The following is a 22130-nucleotide window of genomic DNA, read 5'->3' as shown; positions in this document are numbered from 1 at the left end:
AATAATAAAATAATAAGTTAAGTATAAATAATAAGTATTTATTTTATGTTTTAATTATTATATTATTGTACCTTCCCCAACCATCTTCTATTATATTTCTTGTTGTTTTTGTATGCCGGACATTCAAGTATTGTGGGATCACCATTACAATTTTCACATTGAAAAATTTCAGTTATACCTATTGTATATTATACTTCATTATGACATTGTTCATTATACTATAAATTGATTTCAATATTTAATAATCTCAAAGGTAAATATAATTATTGATGAAAGTATTTAACTAAAATTTATGGACAATTAAACGCAAGAACTTAGTTTTTCTCCTTCTTAGAATACTAAGACATTTAGTAATAATATTAATATAAAATACAAGACCAATAACTTACCGATGTTAAAAAACCTGAGCCAGGGGCTTGATCGACACCGAGTAGCAGCCTTACAAAGGTGATGACATAATCTTTCACAAACGCTTGATACAACAGAGTGTCCAACATGCTTGCGCTAAAAACAGATCCGGCAGCAAACGGCAACCGGAACATGTAGGAAATATGAGAACCCCTCTCCTTTTCTCTCTAAAACCAATTATTATATATTTAGAAAAACAAAAAATTTAATGTGGAAAAAACAAAACATTTTTATTAAAAATTTCACTCTGTCAAAATGAAATAAATTGATTGTGTAAGTATAAGCACAGATATCAACGCCTGAGTAATGTGACTGATTAGTAATTGTTAAGTTTTGAAGCAGGTTCATTCTATGCCTGTAATAATATTAAGAGGGTTTGCACTGTTTATTTAGGTTATTGTATACAATAATATTAATATTAATACAGAAAATTTGCCAAACCTGTATAGAGAAATAATTTTTCAGAACTAAACCATCGCAAAAAATAATAATTAAATGAAACTAATTTATCAGCTGCTGTCATTTAAATTTTAAGTCTTACATAGGCTGAATGGATAATGGCTACTAATTTTCAACGTAGCTGAAATGGTCAAAAGCCAATTAAACAAAATAGTATTACTGTTTTTATTTTAGCACATATTAGAAGATTGTCGATTGACCGTGTGTAATAAATAAAAGGAAGATGGTCTGAGCATGGTCAAAAATAACTCAAATAGAAAATAAATTATTTATTTTGCCCCATGTTTCAGGGCTAAAAAAAATACAAACAACTAAAATAATGTAACAAAGAAAAAGAATAGATATCATGAAATAAAAGTGAACAAACAACTTTAATTTACTTTGTTCATTGTTGTTTAGCCCTGATGAAGCCTTGAAAAGTCGAGCAAAACGTTGTATAGTTTATTAACTATAATTCTTTTGACTGTACCAGAACCATCTTCCTTTTATATAATAAACATGGTCAATCAACGATCTTCCAAAAATATATTATTATTTTTACTAATATTGTTCACTTTTGTATGTGTAATAATCATTATTATAAACTGGATCATTAGAGGGGAACAGCCAAATCTTTATGAGTATAACCCTTTTTTTTTCTTCTTTTTTTAAGAAGCTATCTGGCCTTTTCTGGTATAAGGGGAGAGGAGGAGTTCAACTATGGGATAACAACCTATTTATGGGAACGTCAAATTTTCATTCTGTATGACCACAACAAAATAACAGTCAACCCACCCAGGCCAGAACTGAACCTTAGCAACTAGTACCGCTCTTATGAGTATAATCTACCAATGAAAAAAAAAATAAAAATTTGTACTGCTACAACCTATGGAAAGTCAGGGATTCAGTACGTTAAAAGGAAGTACTGTTTTGTGTACAACGGCTATACTAGGAGGTGATTTGTTCAAGATCATACTCAACCACCAGATTTTTCCCAAATTTAGGGTACCCATTTTATGAGGCTAGGTAGACCCCGGAGGGCTCCCCTTACCAACTGGGTTAACTCACTCTGGGGGTCCTTGGAGATACCCACCCTCTGAGCCACCCCGCATAATCTATCCATAAAATAATTATAATTTAATCCAATTTTCAAGTTATAAAATAATAAAAAAAATCGCATTAATCCATTATATACCACTGTATAATAATTAAGTCAGTTTTTGAATTCTTTTTTTATTTTTTTTTTAATTACAATTTTAAGGCATCAACCACTTTGGAGTTATTATTTCCTTAATATCCAACATTTTTAATAGTCTTTATTGTCCTAATTTTTGAATTTTGTCTTCATTTCCAAATTGAAATGTATAACAATTGAAAAATGGGAACTTGTGGTAAAATTCTATGGTAAAGTTTTGAGTGATTCAGAAATTTGAAAAGTTTATCTATCAGCAAAACTGAATGGAAATCTACTGGTAATTCATACAAAGATTTGATGGAGTTGTATGCTTGGCATTTGCTTAAGAAGTGTTTTACGGTAAGTCAAGTTCTGAAAGTCTGGCATACAGGTTGAGAATTGTAGGCCATAAGGTAACTGTGGTGTAAGCGTGTGTGATCTATTCGAAGGCACATCAAAATCACCTCCTCTCTGCGCACATTTCTAGTGGATGATATCCAAGTGGAAACATCACTTCTAATTTCCCGTAATTTATTGTCAGTAATATTTACCCACATTTGATGCCGTTTAAATTTAATTCTCTTCTTAATGAAGGCAATGAAGTCATTGGCAGACACTCCGCAATGTGGAATTCCTTCAGAAATCGCGACCTTAGCTGCCTGATCAGCCAGTTTGTTACCGGCTATTCTACAGTGCCCAGAGACCCAAGGGAAGAACACAGAAATACCGTTTTTGTTGGAAGACCTTAATGAATAATTGATTTTTTGATTTAGCAGAATTGTTGAGAAAATATTTTTTAAACTGAGTATGGCTGACAATGAATCTAGTATTTTTTTTTGAGATGAAAAATATTTAAACTTTTGTAGATTGCAACCATTTCAGCTGTATAGCTACTACATATCGGTGACAAAGAGAATAGGTACTGTTGATCATTGCACACAGCTGAAGCACCAACACCTAATTCTTTAAATGCTAAAGAATTCTTTAAAACATATAAATAATCAGAAAAAAAAACTGTTTTGGTATATAATGGATAAATCGGTTGACATCTTAACATTTTCTGCTTTATCTTATTTAAAGGGTGTCTGCTCTTCTTATTGATTGATTCATCTAAAATTGGCTACAGTATTTATAAACTTTATGCATCTTTTTTTAAGATTAATATAAGCTTAGTCTTCAAATAAAACAGAACAGAATTCCATTGAAAGAGATTCAACCGAAAGAGTTGGTTTAATTCTCAATAAAACTCATTGGAGAACCGAACAGATAAATGCAGCTGAAGTAATATTTGTGAAATAATAGAGATTTATCAAAGAAATAAGCTAACAATATTTTTAAAAATTATTTATTTAATGGTGAATATATTATTTTTTTGGCTGAAAAATAAATAGATGTTAATTATTGAACAGCTGAAAATTGGTTCAAATTACTTTTATTTTTACTAATGCTGATAAAGATGTTTTTGTCGCTAATATACCATAACAAAAAAAATAATTAAAAATAAATTGTGATTAAGTCATCGTTGCCACCAAATTTAAGTAACAAATGTTGATATAGTTAGTTTTCAAGAGATCAAAAAAGAACTTTTCATTTTATTTTTAACTTTCCCATTGCGATTAATTTTTTTAATCAAGGCTTTTTTACTTCACAGAGCCTTAGTTGTGATTATAAGACATTATTTTGCAAAAATGCATCTGGGAAATTAATAAAATTAACAAATTCAAATAAAGTATTTGTCTGTGTTTGTTAATTAAACATGGCAGCAATGATATGATTTCTTTTTTAATACCTTGTAATGAATGACATATGTTTTTATACACTGTTCATCCAAGTGAAATGTGTAATATTCAATTCTGGTCTTGGATGTTTTCGTGACTAAATTAGTAGTTATATTTACTGTTCAAAAAAAAAATAAAATGTGAAAAATTGCCTCTTTTTGATGTCACTGCAAGTATCCATTAATATCTTGGTTATCCATTAATTACTACTAAAAATTATAGGCAATTTATGCTAATTCATCCAAATTAATAAGACGTTGATAGACCAAATCAATTTTTTGGCAATGGGTGAGGTAAGTCCAGCATTTATTTTCAAATATTTTAAAATTGTTGGAAAAAAATATTATAAAATAATTATCATATTTCAGGACAAATGAGAGAATTGGGTTACACCAATATTCATGTGCAATAAACCACATTATAATGAGAGCCCACTATATTTATTATTTTGAAGTGAAACTTTTTTTACCGATGTTCGACAATTCAAGAAAAAAGTGGTGGGGGCAACGCTGGTCAATTCTAGCAGGAAAATTTGTATATTATAATAAAAGAGTAGGAGCTTAACAATCCCTGCAATGCCTGTCTGACTGAGTGAGCTCCTGTTGTCTCATACTCTCCTATTACATTATAAAAAATTTTCCTTCTAGAATTGACTTAAGGAATGGTTGTTCTATTTTAATTATTATTCTGGAACTAATATTTTCTGCCTTAAGCTGTAACAGGCAACGCATGATAATTATTTTAATTTTAATAAATTATTTAATTTCCTGAATTTTAACTTCTGTCGCCCAGTCCCAAGACTGCTACGATTAATTTGTTTTCTTTGAGTATTACCTTCCTCATTATTATTATTTTCAAAATTATTAATTGTCTCTTATCAGTGTTGCAACCTAGAAGATGGTCCACAAAGTAGGCCGAAACATTTTTTGTTAGTATAACTAGAAACAACTGATAGTTTTATTTTATTATTCATTATCAATGACTGATTCTCACTATAAAAATAATCATCAACAGTAAAGCATCCATGAGTTATAATTTATTGTAGCGATAATTTATAACTGTAATTAATGGTAGATATATCTGTTATATTTTATTTGATATCAAAATGTCTAAGATGTTAGTCACTAAAAACTGACATTTTCTACAGTCTAAAAAATTTCCTCTAATCATAGTCTAATCTAAATTCATTGTTAATAAAATTAACCATTTTAGTAAAATTAGTATGTTACAGTGTAGCTCAGGGCAATTTTTAAATAATGTATTAATTAAAAAAAAAAAAAGAGTTATTTCAAAAATATAATTGTAATTCATTAAATGACTATTTGATGAAATAATCTCAATGAAATAACTATTTGCATTTATTTCTCGAAGTAATTATTCATTCAAAATTATTATTATTATTATTCATTCAACAAAATCGATGAGGAAATAAAAGCAAGATGAAAGGCAGGAAATGATAGTTATTTTTCAATTTCAAAATTGTTTAGCTAGCGCCATCTGTTCTAAAACTTAAAAAGTTAGAATTTACAAAATTATTATCTTTCCCACAGTTCTTAATGAGTGTGAAACGTGGTCTCTTACACTAAGGGAAGAAATGTGCTTTAAAGTTTTTGAAAATAAAGTGTTACGTTAAATTTTTGAACCGTAAAAGGATTAGTTAACAGGAGAATTTAGAAGGCTACACAGTGCTGAATTGAAAGACCTGCACTCGGTAAATATAATTCAGGTTATAGCATTGTGGCAAATAAGATGGGCGTGTACGGTTGTGGGACTTAGTGGACTCAACCGATGGGTCTGAGAAGTTAACCAAAATTTAGATAGTGATTGTGTTAAGCCTGATTTGTGTTTGGAGAGGGTCACTAGGCAGATGCTTACATTGTATCGGCATCGAAACTTCAGGTTCGCTAAGTTATTATTAATTCATTCAAAAACTATTCATTGAAAAAAGTAATATATTTCTCAAAACATTATTTCTGAAACAATTCTTAGATATATATGCTCTTTGACTTTTTTTTTTTTTAAATTCATTACTTCACAAAAACTCAAAATAATTATTTCTGAAATAATGTTGGAAGTTCATGAATACTGGAGATAAACCACGTTAGATGGAAATAGTTTACTACCATTACATTAACTGTCATGATAGTATTTACTATCAAACCAGTATTGTCACACAAGTGATAGTTGACAGTAAACATAGCAACTGTGAATCTACTCTCATGTTAAACCCCATTTCCGTGGTGACACTTCACAGCTACAGCACCAAATATTACAGCCACTGCCATGATGATAGGTGCCATCATGATAATATGTACACTTACCATGCAGTTTTAAGCTACAATTGCTGCAATGGTTGTAAATTATATCTCTGAAGTATTATTTATTTCCATTATTCATGAATTTTAGAGGAAGATTAATAGCGGACTGTATGTAATAGTCTAGAAGGAATTTTAAAGTTTATTTTAGAAACATATTGCCTTAGTTCAATGAATTATATATGGAGCTGTTGGATTGAGATAGTTTCATTAAATAATCATTATTTCAGAAATACTTATTTCATAACCCTTTAATTTATTTAATAAATGCATTATTTAAAAAGTGCCCATGGCTAAAAATAATTGTTAAACCAGAAAACCATGCATTATTGAAATAAAGAATTTTGTTATTTATTATTTTTTTATTGTTATGTTCATGCAGAAAAACATGTCAAATCCAGCTTTATTGGTCAGCCAAACAAAATATAGTTTTATTAAAATCTACGAGTGAACTGACAAACAAGAGAAGATCCTACTAGAAATGCAGGCATTTGCAAGAGAATGTACGTACATTTTCAGATGCTGGTCCAATCGGACCACTCCCGTTCGGTTTCTCTAGGTTTGGCCCAAACTGAAATTTTTTAAAATGAATAATGAAGCAATTATAAAGAAAAACCAAAGTGATTATTGTCTTTATTATTAGAGTATCTGTCAGGTTTGATGTAAATTGATTCAAGATATTACGGTTACCTCCCAATTAATAAATTTGAAGGGAATTTCAATAACTTTTTTAGGCATAGTTCGAGTTAAAGATAGTACGAGGGATATAATTCAGTTTTTAGACATTTCCTGCTGAAGAAATAATATTGATATTTGAGATAGAGCAATTTCAATGTAAGGAATTTGAGATACAGAGATAAAAAATTATTTAATCATATTGAAGTTAAATTTGTAGCAATGGTTATGGTTTTAAATTGAATGATTGTATAAATGTTCAATATTTCTTACAAAAAGAAAAAAAAAAAAAAGGCAAGAAATACTTTAATCGAAGATGGATGAGGTAATCAAAGAATTTAGACAGCTACACAACATCGAATTGAGTAAACTGAATGTGGTAAATATATTTAAAATGAGAGGTTCTTTTTCTATCGGCACACCAGGCACTATTAAGTGTTCTTTCTTCGTCTCCAAAGATCAGTCTTGTGTACGGGTCCTAGAATTCTCCTCAGAATCATTATTTTAAACCTATCTAGCTGGTTAATACTTTCAATGTTGAGGTTCTGTATTTTTATCCACTATATGTGACTAATGGTCTTATTTGGGTTTTATACAGCATAAAGTTCATAGAGATGAGGGGTTAAAAATTTTAAAGAAATTATTTTTAATAATTTGACTTAAATCTTGTTTTTTAAATGATTACTTCAGGAAATGATGTTGTTTCATGTTTGATGAAATAATTATTTTATCAAATAACTTTTGCAAAATTTATAATTTTGACAACCAGAAGTTAAACTAAGTCCATTTTTGACAATCAAGAGTAAATTTTATAATAGAAACTGTCATATAGTTTACACCATAGCAGTAAAGTGTCGCTATTTTAACGTGACTGTATCTTCACTGTCAATACATGAACTGTTAAATATCATGCAAGACCTAGTGTTACAGTATGGTCACAACAGTAAATACTGTCGCAATATAAGCTGTCATATAGCTATAGTGTGGCTATGATAGTTACTGTGTTGGTTGTAAACTATTTCCATGAGACATAGTATATCTCCAGTGTTATTATATTATATCTCCAATATTCATAGATTTTAAACATTTCAGAAATATAGTTATTTTGGAAATGATTATTTTATGTTTTCATGAAATAATATTACATTATACCGTACCCAGGTGAGCTTATAGACAAAGATGAAGATTGCCCCAAGATGTGACGTCATATTGGCCTCACTCCTCAAATAGAAAACTAATATGTTTTGAACCAATAATTGGAAAGAACTTTGGTTTACATATAAATGTTTTGTATTATGTGCGGATTGATAAAAAAAGTAAAAATATGCATATATCCTGTTAAAAAATAAAATTTTTACAAATATTTTAAACCAGTACCATTAACAATGTAGTTTTATGTTCTTTTATTATTTGAACAAAAAATAAACTTTAAAAATTTATTGTAATAGTATTTTGTTTTTCTATGATTTCTCGGTTATAGCACACTTTTTCTATGGACTCTAGGAGATTCTTATAATTTTATTCATAAATTTTTACTGTGTTACCAAATCTTTGTGGTTTTTAATGTTAAGGGTAATGTTAATTTGTAATGTACAATTTAAGTTTGTTTTTTAAATACAAAATCTGTCTATCTGTAATGTGATTTATAAAAAAAATCTTTATTCAGCGTATTTTATGGTTTATAATAGGTTCAAAAAAGTAAAGAGAACTTTTTTTTTTTTTGATGTCTTGTTATCAATTGTTAGTGATAAAGCAGATTAAAGTTTCTAATGATTGCAGTGGTTTAATCAAAAAGCTTTTAAAACATATCAATTAAAAAAAAAAAAGAAAAGTGATTATTAATAAATTTTTTATATAAATAGGTTAAAATAATTAATCAAGCATAACAGTTAATTATAAAATGTTTCAGAAATTATAACAATGTATTGTAATTTTTTAAGATCTTACTTCAGGAAAACTGTACCAGCGTTTGCGGTGACCCTGAGAATACAAAAGAAATAGATAAGGGAAAATAATAATATAAACTAAATGATAATAAAAATAAAATTAAAAGAATAAAAGGGACTATAATTTAATAATAGTAGGGTTTAATTAAAACAATACAAAATAGAAATAAAACAAATAAAAGAATAACTGTATTCTTAAATAAATATAAAATAGTTAGTTTATTAATTTTAATAAGTAAAGTTATTATTTGTCAGTTAATTTTTAATTACCTAGTATTTAGTTTTTTTTACTTATTCATTCTAACTAAATTTATTATTTTATGGAAGAATATTTACTTAATACATTAATAATCATAAAATTTATTCTTGCTTTTTATTGTCTCTACTTTTATGAAGTTTCAAGGTCCTTTCTCCATCTTCAGCATCCTTTATTTTAAGCCATTAGATATGTACCTATACGAAAGCTATATGATGACTTAGAAATGACATTGCGTGGAACCATCAGGAATTACAACAATTAATTAAACATAATATAGATAAACATAAACCTGTATTAACTAAACTATATCAATAATACTCAATAAACAGATAAACTAAACTATATCAATAATACTCAATAAACAGATAAACTAAACTATATCAATAATACTCAATAAACAGATAAACATAAACCTGGGTACTATATTGTTAAATATAAAATATCATTAAACATAAACGTATATAGAGTCTTCTGAAATATAGAGTGGGACAGGAAGAGTGATAGTTGACTTACACACAGAACATATCTTTCAACACAATGGCACGAGTTATTTTTCCCAGACCTGCATAACAAGACATCTGAAGCCCGCTGTGAATTCCTGGTCCCACCTTCCTAGCTCCTTATATTTCCTAGCAACATCATTAATAGGCTAAAAGAACCTTTCAAAAAAACATCAAAATACTTCAAAAAATGGGGACTAGTTTTAAATATTGATAAAACAGAAGCCATCAGTTTCACAAAAGGATGACCTATACTTATATCGACCATAGATTTAAATGATACTCCTGTTCCTTTTGCTGTATCACTCAAATACTTAGGAGGCAAATAAGACATGGAACTGTTATTCAACCACCTCTTAAATTTGAAATTGGAAAAAGCAAGAAAAACAGTGTATAAAATGCATCCATATTTTAATAAACAATCAAAATTATTAACCAGGAATAAATTTATACTATATAATGCAGAACTAAGACCCATCATACCATATACCTGCCCCATATGGAGCTTTACTCACTGAACCAGCGTGAAAAAGCTATAAATAATTCTAAACAAATGCCTCAGGATTGTTAATAACTATCCGTATCACACTATAATAACTAAATCATGAGAGATAGTTGACTATGGATAACTTATACAAGGAGAAGATGGTTGGGGGTTAAGGTCAAAATGAAGGCTAGAAATTCTGGCCAAAACGTTTGCACAATTGAATAAATTACTTCAACTTATTTATGTTATATTTTGACCACACCCCTCAATCATCTTCTCCTCATATATTAACTAAAACGCACTTAGAGCTATATACATATACATATCATACATGAATGCATATTTAAATTGACCCATAATTTCTTCCCATCTTGCCCTAACTCTTTAAACCTATTAATAACAGATATAGACAATTATACAAAAACAACAACCCATAGATAAAAGCATAAAAAAACTAAGTACATTTACTGTAAAATTTAATCAATGATATTAATTTTATTTTATTCAATGTTATGTATTTTATTTTATTTCAATACTCTTTTTTTTCCTTTCGATTTATTTTACCAAAATGTAAAATGCAATTATAATATAATTAGTAGCAAGAAAAATGTATTGTATAAGGGAGTACCCGACAGCAAGGTAGTAATTATTGTAAATTTTATATTTATGAAATAAAACCTTTTATAAAAAAATAATAATAATACTATATAACTATGTATTATGTATCTGTATAATATTCTGTGATCAGTTAAATACTTAAAAGTCACATTAGATACCAAACTGTTTTTCTTTCTTTCTTTGTTTTCCTATTCTCCATATCTCTTCTCCGTTGTTCCTTCTTATTCACTTTTTCCAGACACTTTATATTTATTTTAATTTTATCTTTTTTAACTCATTTATATTACTGTATATCTTTTATCCACTTCACTTTTCTTTTCTTTTTCTTTCTTTCCCATTGTATCATATATATCCTTTTCTTTCATACATTTCAGTATGTTGATTTAAATTGTTTTTCATAATTTCAGACATTACTTACAGCATATTTTATTATGCTAAGTATATTATACGTCATTTACATTTTCTTCCGCACCTTACATTATGTTTATTTGTTTATTTCTTGAACAAATACTGTTTTTAAATTTTTTTCATAATTTATTTTGTATAATTTTTACCTTTATAATATTCTATTTCTATTGTTATCAATCAACCATTATCAACTTAATTTATTATATGTATATTTCCAACTTTGTTTGCTTATTATTCTCCTTTATTTTTATGTTTCTCTGAGTTATGATTATCATCTAATTATTTTTTTTTCTGCCCTGATAAAGGCATGAAATTCAGGTTATAAGTCGGCATAAATAAATAAGTTTTTGTTTATTTGTGTATTTTTTGCTAACCATATCCCCAACCATCTTCTCATATTTAACTACAGTCAACAATAAACACCTCATTCTATGTAATATTTATATCATTGGTACGAATCCTAAATGAGCTATCTGCAGATTTTGTTGTGTTGGGTATTGTATTTTAATGTAGTTTTTTATTCTCTTTGCTATGTCAAGAAGACCTACATATCTGATGTCACTAGGAGAGAGAAAGAAATTTATTCATTCATGCTGCCCAAATACATCGGGTTGCCACATTACACAGCATACTGATCAATCCGTGATCGGACATATATAAAGAATTAAAGATCACTTGACGAATATCAAAATTAGAAATTAGCTGATACCTTACGTACTCAACGATACGATACAATATATACTGATACGATACTCAAATACAATATTCTCAGAAATATCACCTGAAACTTTTTCATTTAGTAATCATTTAATCCAGAGGTTCCCAATCTTTTTCGGGTTGTAGCTCCCTAAATAATTGGATTTTTTTCTGCGGCACCCATAATACATTGGATTTTTTCTAAATTTTTGACTTTTTTGAAAAATTGGAAAACTTTCCATTTTAAAAGCGATTACCAATATAACAGCAAAAAATTAAAAACAGTTACTTGCTATTTTCATTGGGATAATATAAAATATCTAATTTCTACTGTTTTGGTAATATCTATATTGAGACTGGACAACCACCATGTGGTTAGGGTAGTTGAAAAATAAATTTAACACGAATTTTAAATTCACAAACAATTTATTGAATGTCCATTGATGATTAACATTATTAAAATTATTAATGGGATGTATGGGCTCAACACAACTTCTCAAATCTCGGAATGAAATTGGATATGCTGATCCTTATTTCTTGTTCAACATTAATTTTTGAGCGATATTTAATTTTTATTATCACGAATGCCGAAAACCCAGCTCTGCACAAATAGGATGTTGCAAATGAAATTAATATTCATAGAGCTTTACCACTAAGCAGTGGATATTCCTCTTTTAATGATAACCAAAAATCAGAAAGTTCCATGCTATCAAATTTTAAGTTTGAAGTATTATCATAAGACAAGTCAATAACTGATTCTTCTTCTAAAAAAGTAATTCTGATGGAGCCTTGGCTCTAATTGGGTCTTGAATCCATTTAAATTTATCATTATCTGCTTCAAAGTATTTTATATGTATAAGCTCTGATAGGTGATCAACAAAAATGGATTTTATATTGCAAGATAGATTAATTTCATTGGAAGTTATAACTGGTGCAACAAGAGAAAGCAATCACTGATACACTCTTCATTAATTTTTATTTTCCATAGCTGTATTTTTTTTTTTAATAATTGAATATTTTGCGACGCCTTTATGACAGCACTGGGAATCACTGATTTAACCCATTCAAGATGGAAATTTTATTCGAACACAGTCCCCAAGAGTGAATTTTTTTTTCTTTTTTACCCTCATATCATTCATTTCTTATAAATAAACTTGTTTACTATGGAAATTACCCGATTCGTAAGTGAATTCCCATAAATAAGATGATTGCACACCAAGTGTGATAGCTTGCTCATCAGAAAATTTTTATTGCGAGGAGCTGATTGAACACAATCTAAGATAAAATAAAAATACATCAATAAAATTGATAAACATTTATTTAAAAAATAGTTAGGTAATATAAAATCATTATGTTGCTTTCAATAACGAAGAACAGAATATAATGCAAATAAACTTTTTAAGAAATAGTAAAAATTCAAATAAGTAAGTTTTTCCTTAGTAAAGAACAAAAATAATTATTAAATAAATCAATTTTATATCCAAATCAGTCTCAACACTTTATTTATTCATTTGTCCAACGTTTCGGCCTTTCTGGCCATCTTCAGGGACATCTAAACATTTACTTGGTAAGCTTATTAATAATAAGTATGACTTTTTAATAATTGACTGTTTGGAATAGGTTTTAACTTTCAATAAAGAAATTGACCTGGGCGGAATAGCCTGCAAATAGAAAATATAAATTAATGTGAGAAGGATTTTTATATTGAAGGTATGTTATATTATATAGTAAATAATAATGTTATTGTAAATGTTTAAAAGTGAAGATGTAATATAAGCTGTTAAATGTTTAGATGTCCCTGAAGATGGCTAAAAAGGCCGAAACGTTGGACAAATGAATAAATAAAGTGTTGAGACGGATTTGGATATAAAATTGATTTATTTAATAAATATTACCTTGTCTCAAAAAATTTTTGAAATAATATAATTAAAAACAAAAATAATGCCAAATTTTGTTTTTCTATGCTTTACAGATACTATTAATTCAAAAAAGTTTTATCTCAACGACTACTTAACTGATAAATGCTCATTATTATTACACACACAGTGTGCAACTGGTCTCAGATGAATTAAGTTAATTTAAAAAACAAATCATTTTCGAAATAAACCCAACTTGACTAATACCACTGTCATTCTAACCCCTTCTTATATATAAAATTAAAAAAAGTGATTTTGTACTAGGAATGTTCTTGATATTGCAAAAATAGGTCTTGTATAAATAAATCAATAATATAAAAATTTGAATCTAGTAGGTCTACAATAGTTATACTGAGCAAAAACCAAATTATTTTGTTTTAATAATTTAACTAAAGAAAATAAAAGTAATATCTGGTACTTGGGCATCGAAGTTAATTATGCAATGGATAATGGCAAAGGAACAGGTATATGTTAATTTTTTTGATAAAGTAGGTTCGGGGAATAAACTGCTTCAGTTAAGGTGCTATATATTGTAGTAAATAACATTAATAATGAATCTAATTCGCACTTGTTCCTATTTACTGTATCATGGAGGTACCTCAATTTAAGCAAATCATGTTAAAAAAAAATTTCACTAATAAAAAAATATGTGTTCTTGTTTACATAAACACCACAGAATCATCCTGCCTGATTGGATTAAATAATAACTATGATTTTTCGAATTTTACATGATGGGTGCTTGTCTGTTGATGATATATGATGATTATTATTTTGGTGGGGATCAGTTGTGATTAATCAATATAAAACAAAACAATTAGTTTCCTAGGTTTATATTATAATAATAATTTAATCACAGAATAAATCAATTTATAGAATATTTATTTTGACTATCTATAATTAATGCATCACAAAAAAAATGAACAACCTTTTGATCAAAATCAATGAATAAATATTGATAAAAAAATTAAAAATTAATAGAATAAATGTTGTAACCAAAGTAATCTCACTGATTATAGTTTTAAAAAAAAATGCCATCCAGAAATAGATTTAGGGTGTTGCAGTCAAACCTGATTTTACTGTTTCACTAATGTTTTTAGTGTTTCATTTAAATTTTAATGATCGCAACACAATTCTTTTGTAGGTTGGAATTTTGGAAAACACATCTTTAGGAACAATAAAGAGGACAGGTGGGTTTCGAAACCAAGGTCAGCTATATACATCAAAGCTGTACGAGTTGTTTTTAAATGAAGCTATCCCTCCCCTCACCGAAGTGATCAATCTTATCTTTTTGCTCAGGCTCTAAGGATGATCTATAAAACTATTCAACAGATTCTTCATTAAGAACCAAACTTTCACTTATACACAAAAATTTAATTACAGGTATAATCAATAAAGGCATTCAATGATCAATAAAACTCACTTCCACCCTTAGGTTGTGATTATAAACAAAAATTTTTAAATTAATAAAAAGCATAGGACAAAAACTTTTAATTCAACTCCTATATTTATTCAATTTTCGGATATTTCAAGGATGCTGTGTCCCACTCCTCAGCACAATACAATTCACAGTTGATTTCAAATTAAGTACATTAAATATGCAAAAATAATAATAAATTTCAACTTTTATAACAAACAATGTTGCTTAGTCAATGGTATACTCTATAAACAAGTGCTTTTTGTTTTTTTAGAACAAATCATTGATTATTATTTTTAGAGCTGAAATCATTGATTAACCCACTAACCCACAGTTTTTGAAAAATAAAAACAGCCAAAAAAAAATTATTTTAACATATTCTTGGAAAAAAAAAAATTAAAATTTTTATTTTTATTTCAGATTTTGGATATCAGTCATAATAATTAGCTTCCTATGTAAACATAGGAGAAGATTATTACAAAGAATAAATCATTGTTATTTATTTTATTATTATCACATTGTTATTTTCAACTCTCGATTATATCCAATTGTGAAAAATTATAGCAGCATACAATACAACACCGCTCAAATTATTTTGAGTGTGCAGTTTGGCCTGTTTAGCGTGCTCGATTTAACTTGACAAGTTAAGGGGTTAATTACCTTTAGAGACAAAATCATTGATTAATTACCTTTGGATAAAATAGTTGATTGATTACCTATAGAGCAGAAATTATTGATTAACTACCTTTAGAGCAGAAATCATTCATTAACTACCTTTAGAGCAGAAATCATCGATCAAATAACATTGTTTGTTATAGAAGTTGAAATTTATTGTTATTATGTTAATGATTTTAACATATTAAATGTACTGTGCCAAATATAAATTATTAAGTCAACAGCGAGTTCTTCTGTAGTAAGGAGGGCGCACAACATTTCCTAAACACCCAAAAATAGAATAAAAATATGTGTTTAAAACATTATTTTTTTTTGTTCTAAGTTTTAGGCATTTATAAATTTTAAAAAGGTATAGGTCATATAATGAAACAAATTAATGAAATTTTCTTTATTGAGCCCTTACACAAACTTTGCTAACTGACTTGAGCAATAGGGACATAGTTATGGGCGATGTGTGTCATTCTTTGCAGTAATTTTAAAACCTAAAAGTTGTGAAATTTGAACCTACGTCAAACTGAATAAATTGTGGTAAAACATTACTCAAAGAGTTTATAATATTGCAATCAAGATAGCTTATAAACTCTACATTATTATACTAAGCCTTTATTGTTGTTCAAAAATCGAATCCTCCAATAGGTAAAATTTTATAAAATAAGGTTGAGGGGGAGATGGAGTATGTCTCCTGTGATCATAAGGATAAGCCTGTTCTTGGAGGATTAAAGACTTTTTCGTATTTTAAAGCAGAAAGCTGTTATAAAATTAACTAATAAAATTGATCTGATGATGAAATTTCAACATTTAACAAAATAATTATAACATTACCTTTTCCATTTTACTTAGATGAAGGGCATATCTGTCGTGCGCTCTGAACTGCATAAACCTCATGTTGGAACTTTGAGATAGCTCAGTAATGCTCTTTATACTCGGGAAAAACCTGAAGTTTTTATTTCAATGAATTAGTAATCTGTCTATTTAATTTTTTTTAAATATTATAATAATAATTATATGGTTATTTTATATTATTAATGATGTAATTAATTAACATATCTGTAATGGGCTTTAAAAATATAAATACATCGAAAGCTGTAGCTGATCTTATGCTATATAATGTTAAAATAATATTTACTTTAGGAATAAGTTAATAAGTAATGTACATATATTTAAATCTATATAAATATAAAAATTTACTTGAACATAGTTTGTACTGCAACGATAGTGTTACAATCTGCTAGTGTGTCTTCTTCAGCTGAGTTTGACAGTTCTTTGTTGACAACTACAACATTTTCAGCTAATGTAATCCCAGCGCGCAACAAATCGTCTAAGCTAAAAGAAAAAGTTTAGAGTCATTAAATACAAAATTTAAAATAAGAATCACACTGAGTTTAATTTTAATAATATAACTTAAAGCTAAATTGAAAAAATATAATTAAAAATTGTGTAAAGCCTCTAATTTTTTTTTAATTATGGTTAATTGAGCTAGTTTTTAATATTAACTGTAACAGCTTGATGTGGGAATTTATATCAATTTGAGCCCATCTTTACAGTAACTTATTGTCCAAATATTACATTATTACTCACATAACATCCAGTAAAATTGATAACACTCTCTACTGCACATCCAATCCCTAATGTACCAGAGTCTCTATGAAAACATATAGAGGCTACTGATTCCCAAACTATAGAGAGAAATACTTTATTCATCTATGCTGCCCAAATACACCAGGTTGCTACATACACAGCATACTTATCAATCCGTAATCGGACATATATAAATTACATATAATAACATGGTATAATAAAATAATAAAAAAACAGTTTTTTTTCCCTACAGTTTCCTTTTATAATCAATTTCAGTTTATACGCCAAATACAAATATTTCAATTCATTCCTTTTTTTTCTTTCCCTTTTCTGTTCCTTCAATTTCACCATTTCACAATTTTTAATTCACCCGATCAACAAATTCACTCTCCCGAATTCACCCTTCTAGATCCTATCCAATGACCCGCTAAACAAATTCACTATTAGACAGCAATGTGAGATCAGACCATTAATAATAGTCACAGCAGTTGTAATATGCTCTTTTTGAGTAAATAGTATATTTTGATGTATAAAGGATTTTTGATGTTTTATTTTATGTATCATTTTAATATTGTTCATTTGTTTTGATTATCCAAAAAGCAAGCTAACTAATTTTCATTGTCCATAACAAATTCGTGATTCAAAACAAAACCAAGATGGCGGTACGTATCCTTCAGTCAACAAGTCCGTTGAATCAAGGCCATGTTGAGCAGATTCAAATATCATAAAAACTAAACTATTTTTAGATAAAAAACTAATAGACCTAACAATAGACCTCCTCGAAGCAGGTGAAGTCTTTTCTTTCAAGGAACTTCATCAATTCTTCCTTGACCCTGTGGTGCCAGCATCTTATAAGGAGTGAGTTGTTGGGGCACTTTCCCAGAACATGAGCTGGTGTTTCAGACTCTCTGCCGCATTTGCGACAGAGGGACCCAACTTCTCCTTGCTGTCCACTGGCTCCTGGGACTCTACGCAGGGGTGCGTAGTTGATATTAAGTTTAAGGGCGTTCGCCCATTATGACCCCGAGAGTACCTACTTCTCACATACATATCTATTAGTTCTCGGGGTCTCTTTGAAATGGCGAACACCAATACCCTGCCACCTGCAACTGGCCCATTCTTCGAAAGCTTTCTCACGTAACGACTGCCGTAGAGCTCTCACACTGTGGTTGCCTTTATCCACCCCAAGTCTATCAGCACATGCCACAATTTCATCTTCGTTACTAAATATAGACTGAAAGAGGGCATCCGGAACATTCGACAGTCGCTGGGCAATGGACCAATGCTGTAGGGGAGCTTCCCATTGACAGCGGATCAGACCCAGTCCTCGATATCTCCTGGGTGCGTACAGCATCGCCGACGAGTAAAAATGAATTATCTGCCATTCAAAAGGGACAAATTTCAACTCATTATTCTCCACTGCATTTCTGTTCCTCGTACTTTTTGAAAAACTCCGTATTTCATAATCTGGTTAAAAAATTGTTTGAAAATTTTTGATTTTGACCTCCTCTTCTCCCCAAACTGTTGTTGTACTGGCGTCCCTGTTTATATTTATATGCAATATAGGTTTGTGTGTATTGTAGTGATATTTTATGTCTCTTGTTAAATAAAAACAAAAAGTATTAACTGTTACAATGAGCAGAACATTGACATTGGGAATTGAACAATTAAAGTGAATATTATAAATAACATAAAAAAAAAAATTGATTAATATTTATAGTATATAGAAACAATTAACATAAAACTAATTATTGTTAAATCAGAAAGATACCAATTGCAATGGACTAATAACTGATGATACATAAGGACAATGAAAACTTAAAAAAAAACCTCTCCCTCCACATGAAAACAGACCCCTTCTAACACTAACCAGGCTATTGCTACGATCCGAGGTTGGCTGTCTTCGGTAGCCCTACAACATGCAGACCACAAGACCGAGGTTCTCCCAGTAACGAGCAGGAAGCAAACTGAATCCATCACTGTCACAGTGGGAAGGCATGAAATTTGTTTCCAGTCTTGCTTAAAATACCTAGGAGTCACACGGAATATCAGTGCCAAATCTGCTAAAGTAGTATCCTTATTGTCATGCCTTATGCCAAAAGTTAGAGGTCCTAGGGAAAGTCGCGGAAGGCTTCTTGCTACAGTTGTCTTCTCGATTATGTTATATGCAGCTCTCATTTGGAAAGATGCGATGGTTACCAAATCATACAGAAGATAGATGGTTTCTGTTTATCGCAGAGTTTGCTTAAGGATGGTAAGTGCTTTTCGGATTGTTTCCACCGGTGGAACTCCTTGTTCAAGAAAGAAGTAGGCACTATAGACGACTCTCTCACGTTTCCAGAGAAGAGCGGAAAATTACTATCGATCACTGGCAACAGTGTTGAGAGGCTTCAGATTCCGGGAGATTCTCTTTTTAAGTTTAGATTTGTTGTGGAACAGTTAGTGAAAAAATTTTCTTAATTTTAATGTTTTAAAATGTAGTATATTTGGCCCTAGAATGGGATTAACTTATGATAAATGCAGTACTTTATGGCTTTTCATAGCAGAGGAAACATAGATTCGACCATTCTCCGCCTGTGTTTTCATGAATTTAAATACGTTCATAATTATGTTTGATCTATAGGAAGATGGTCAGGGTTGTGGTCAAAGGAGAAACAAAAATATTTATATAAAAATATATTCTGAACAGCCCTGATGAAGCCCTACAAAGTGGGGCGAAACGTCAGAAAATAAATAGTTGTAAACTGTTTTTGTTTCTCCTTTGACCGCAACCCTGACTATCTTCCTATACATCAAATTTTACGGTCAACTATATATACATACATATATAATTATGTTTGGTTTGAGAGTGGATAGTTTTCCCTCTACCCAATTTACTTGACATGGTATACTTATAATCTTGCGATATTCATGAAAAATAGTTTTGAAAAAACTAATAGGAGGAATTTCTATTTGTAAAGTTCCAGGAGTAGGTCGAGGAGAAGAAAGAAAAGGTTAGGAAAGATAGTCCAGTCTACTGCATAGGTCTGTTCCAACACTATCCAGAACTGTACAGAGCATGTGCAGTATAGGATTTGGTAAGGAAAAACATGTAATTCACATGCTCTGTACAGTCAGAAGTGGTTGTCGGAACAGACCAAGTGGAGAGAAGAGTGGGGGGTTGGCGGGAGAACGTTTGCTACTGTGCATCTCCCCCTCCTATTAATCACAGGCAAACTCATCTTGGATGCACTATACCAGTTCTTACTGAGAGTTCATAGAGACAAGATGTTTGTGGAATCTCCAGAGAAAATTATTTAATTTCAAACTTTCTACAAATGATATCTAAATAATAATAAAAATCGATAATTAGAAATTCCCATATTTTAAACGTTATAAATAGGGAGTGAAGAGTTTTTTAAACTGATCATGATCAAAAAGAGAAATAATATTTAAAGTTAACTTAAATCTAGTCAATGAAGTGGAACATAAGTTGTGGGATTTATTGGAAGAAATCGTACCAATCACCAATGAACTGCAACAAAACGTAACTATCAAGTATTTTAAGAAAACTATAAAAATTTATTTAGTATTGAAATTTAAGTTTAGATTTTCTATTAAATTTTAAATTATTTTAATTTTTGTTTATGTAAGAAATTATTTCCATAGTAACCTATTAAATATAATGTTTACATAAATATCCATAGTAACACTTATATATAAATAAATAATAAATAAAAAATCATTACAGTATATGAGTGAATTTTGAAAAATTAAGGAATGAAAAAATAAAATCAGTAAAAAATATATTACCTATTAAGTAAATATTCAAAGAAAAACTGATTCTTATCTATTTTTTGGTTATGGAGTCTAATGTTAATATAAATATGTCATATCTGGCATTATTATAGTTAATAATATAATTAACAATAGTATTAATAATATTTCATAGTATTATAATTAGAGAAAATCAGTTGTTCAATTTAATTTACCAATCTATTGATCCCAACATCCAGTAAATTAACGGAAAGTATGATACTGAATCTAAAAATGCAATGTCTGGGCGTCTTTCCAATAGAAGAATAATGGGATTGAGAGAATTTTTGGACCTGAAAAAGAAATAAATTCTGTTAGCAATGCAAAATAGATAATTTATAGAAATATTTTCTGTTATAAAAAAAATATGTTATCAGCTGACAGATAACAAATGATAAAATTTTAAAGGAAATTTACCTAAAGTGAGCCCGCAGGGGGATAATGAAGTTGTAAATACCGTTGGAGGCATAATCTGCTGCTAAAATGATAGTCTTGTTTTGCCAATTATATTCCTTAGCATTTCGGTGGGTGCAATGTTCACAAACCTGTTCAACAATAAACAATAAGGAAAGTTGAGAAAAGAAAACATATAAAAAAATATATATTTGGATCGTTCTCACAGAAAGGGGAAGTTTTATATTCAAGTTTTCAGAAATGGAAAAGTTCTTCAATCAAACGGAAAACCATTGAGGATACTCTAGTCAAGATGGTTGTATCTGATTAATTATTTTTGACTCCAATTGAAGATGTGAGGTAATCTACATCAGGAGGCTTCGACAATGCATGTTCATTGTGAGGTAATCTACATCAGGAGGCTTCGACAATGCATATTCATTAGGTTAGTAGCTGGTTAAAAGAATTGATTGGATGAGTTTTACTAGCCTGTAAATCCTCAAAGGATGGAAAATTCAATCCCTAGGAAACCAACAAAAGGTTTAAGAAGGATAAACGATCCAGAGAAGGTACAATATAAATTTCCTAAAATAGCAGCGCTAGAATGCACTGATCCACAAAGTATATTGTTTTCCACTGCCTCCTAAGGAGAAGAAA

General features: G+C 29.3%; 1 protein-coding gene across 13 annotated transcripts in view; it reads right to left on the bottom strand.

Annotated features, from left to right (window-relative positions):
- The window catches only part of SLO2 (slowpoke 2), a 471240-nt gene that overhangs the window by 21234 nt on the left and 427876 nt on the right, over positions 1–22130 (bottom strand). For 7 of the 13 annotated variants that reach the window (XM_067050782.1, XM_067050783.1, XM_067050787.1 and 4 more), the window contains 7 exons: positions 21498–21625; positions 21257–21373; positions 16896–17030; positions 16530–16641; positions 8736–8768; positions 6625–6684; positions 390–575 (listed from right to left, as the gene is read on the bottom strand). In XM_067050782.1, the coding sequence (XP_066906883.1) occupies positions 390–575; positions 6625–6684; positions 8736–8768; positions 16530–16641; positions 16896–17030; positions 21257–21373; positions 21498–21625 (771 nt within the window). The remainder of the gene's footprint in view (positions 1–389; positions 576–6624; positions 6685–8735; positions 8769–16529; positions 16642–16895; positions 17031–21256; positions 21374–21497; positions 21626–22130) is intronic. The other 6 variants (XM_067050789.1, XM_067050791.1, XM_067050790.1 and 3 more) reach the window with 3 other exon arrangements.

This window comes from Halyomorpha halys, unplaced genomic scaffold, assembly GCF_000696795.3.
Source record: "Halyomorpha halys isolate HHAL.00 unplaced genomic scaffold, Hhal_1.1 Scaffold333.1, whole genome shotgun sequence".
NCBI lineage: Eukaryota > Metazoa > Arthropoda > Insecta > Hemiptera > Pentatomidae > Halyomorpha > Halyomorpha halys.
Note: the sequence above shows the minus strand (reverse complement) of the source record. Positions and strands in the feature narration are given on the sequence as shown.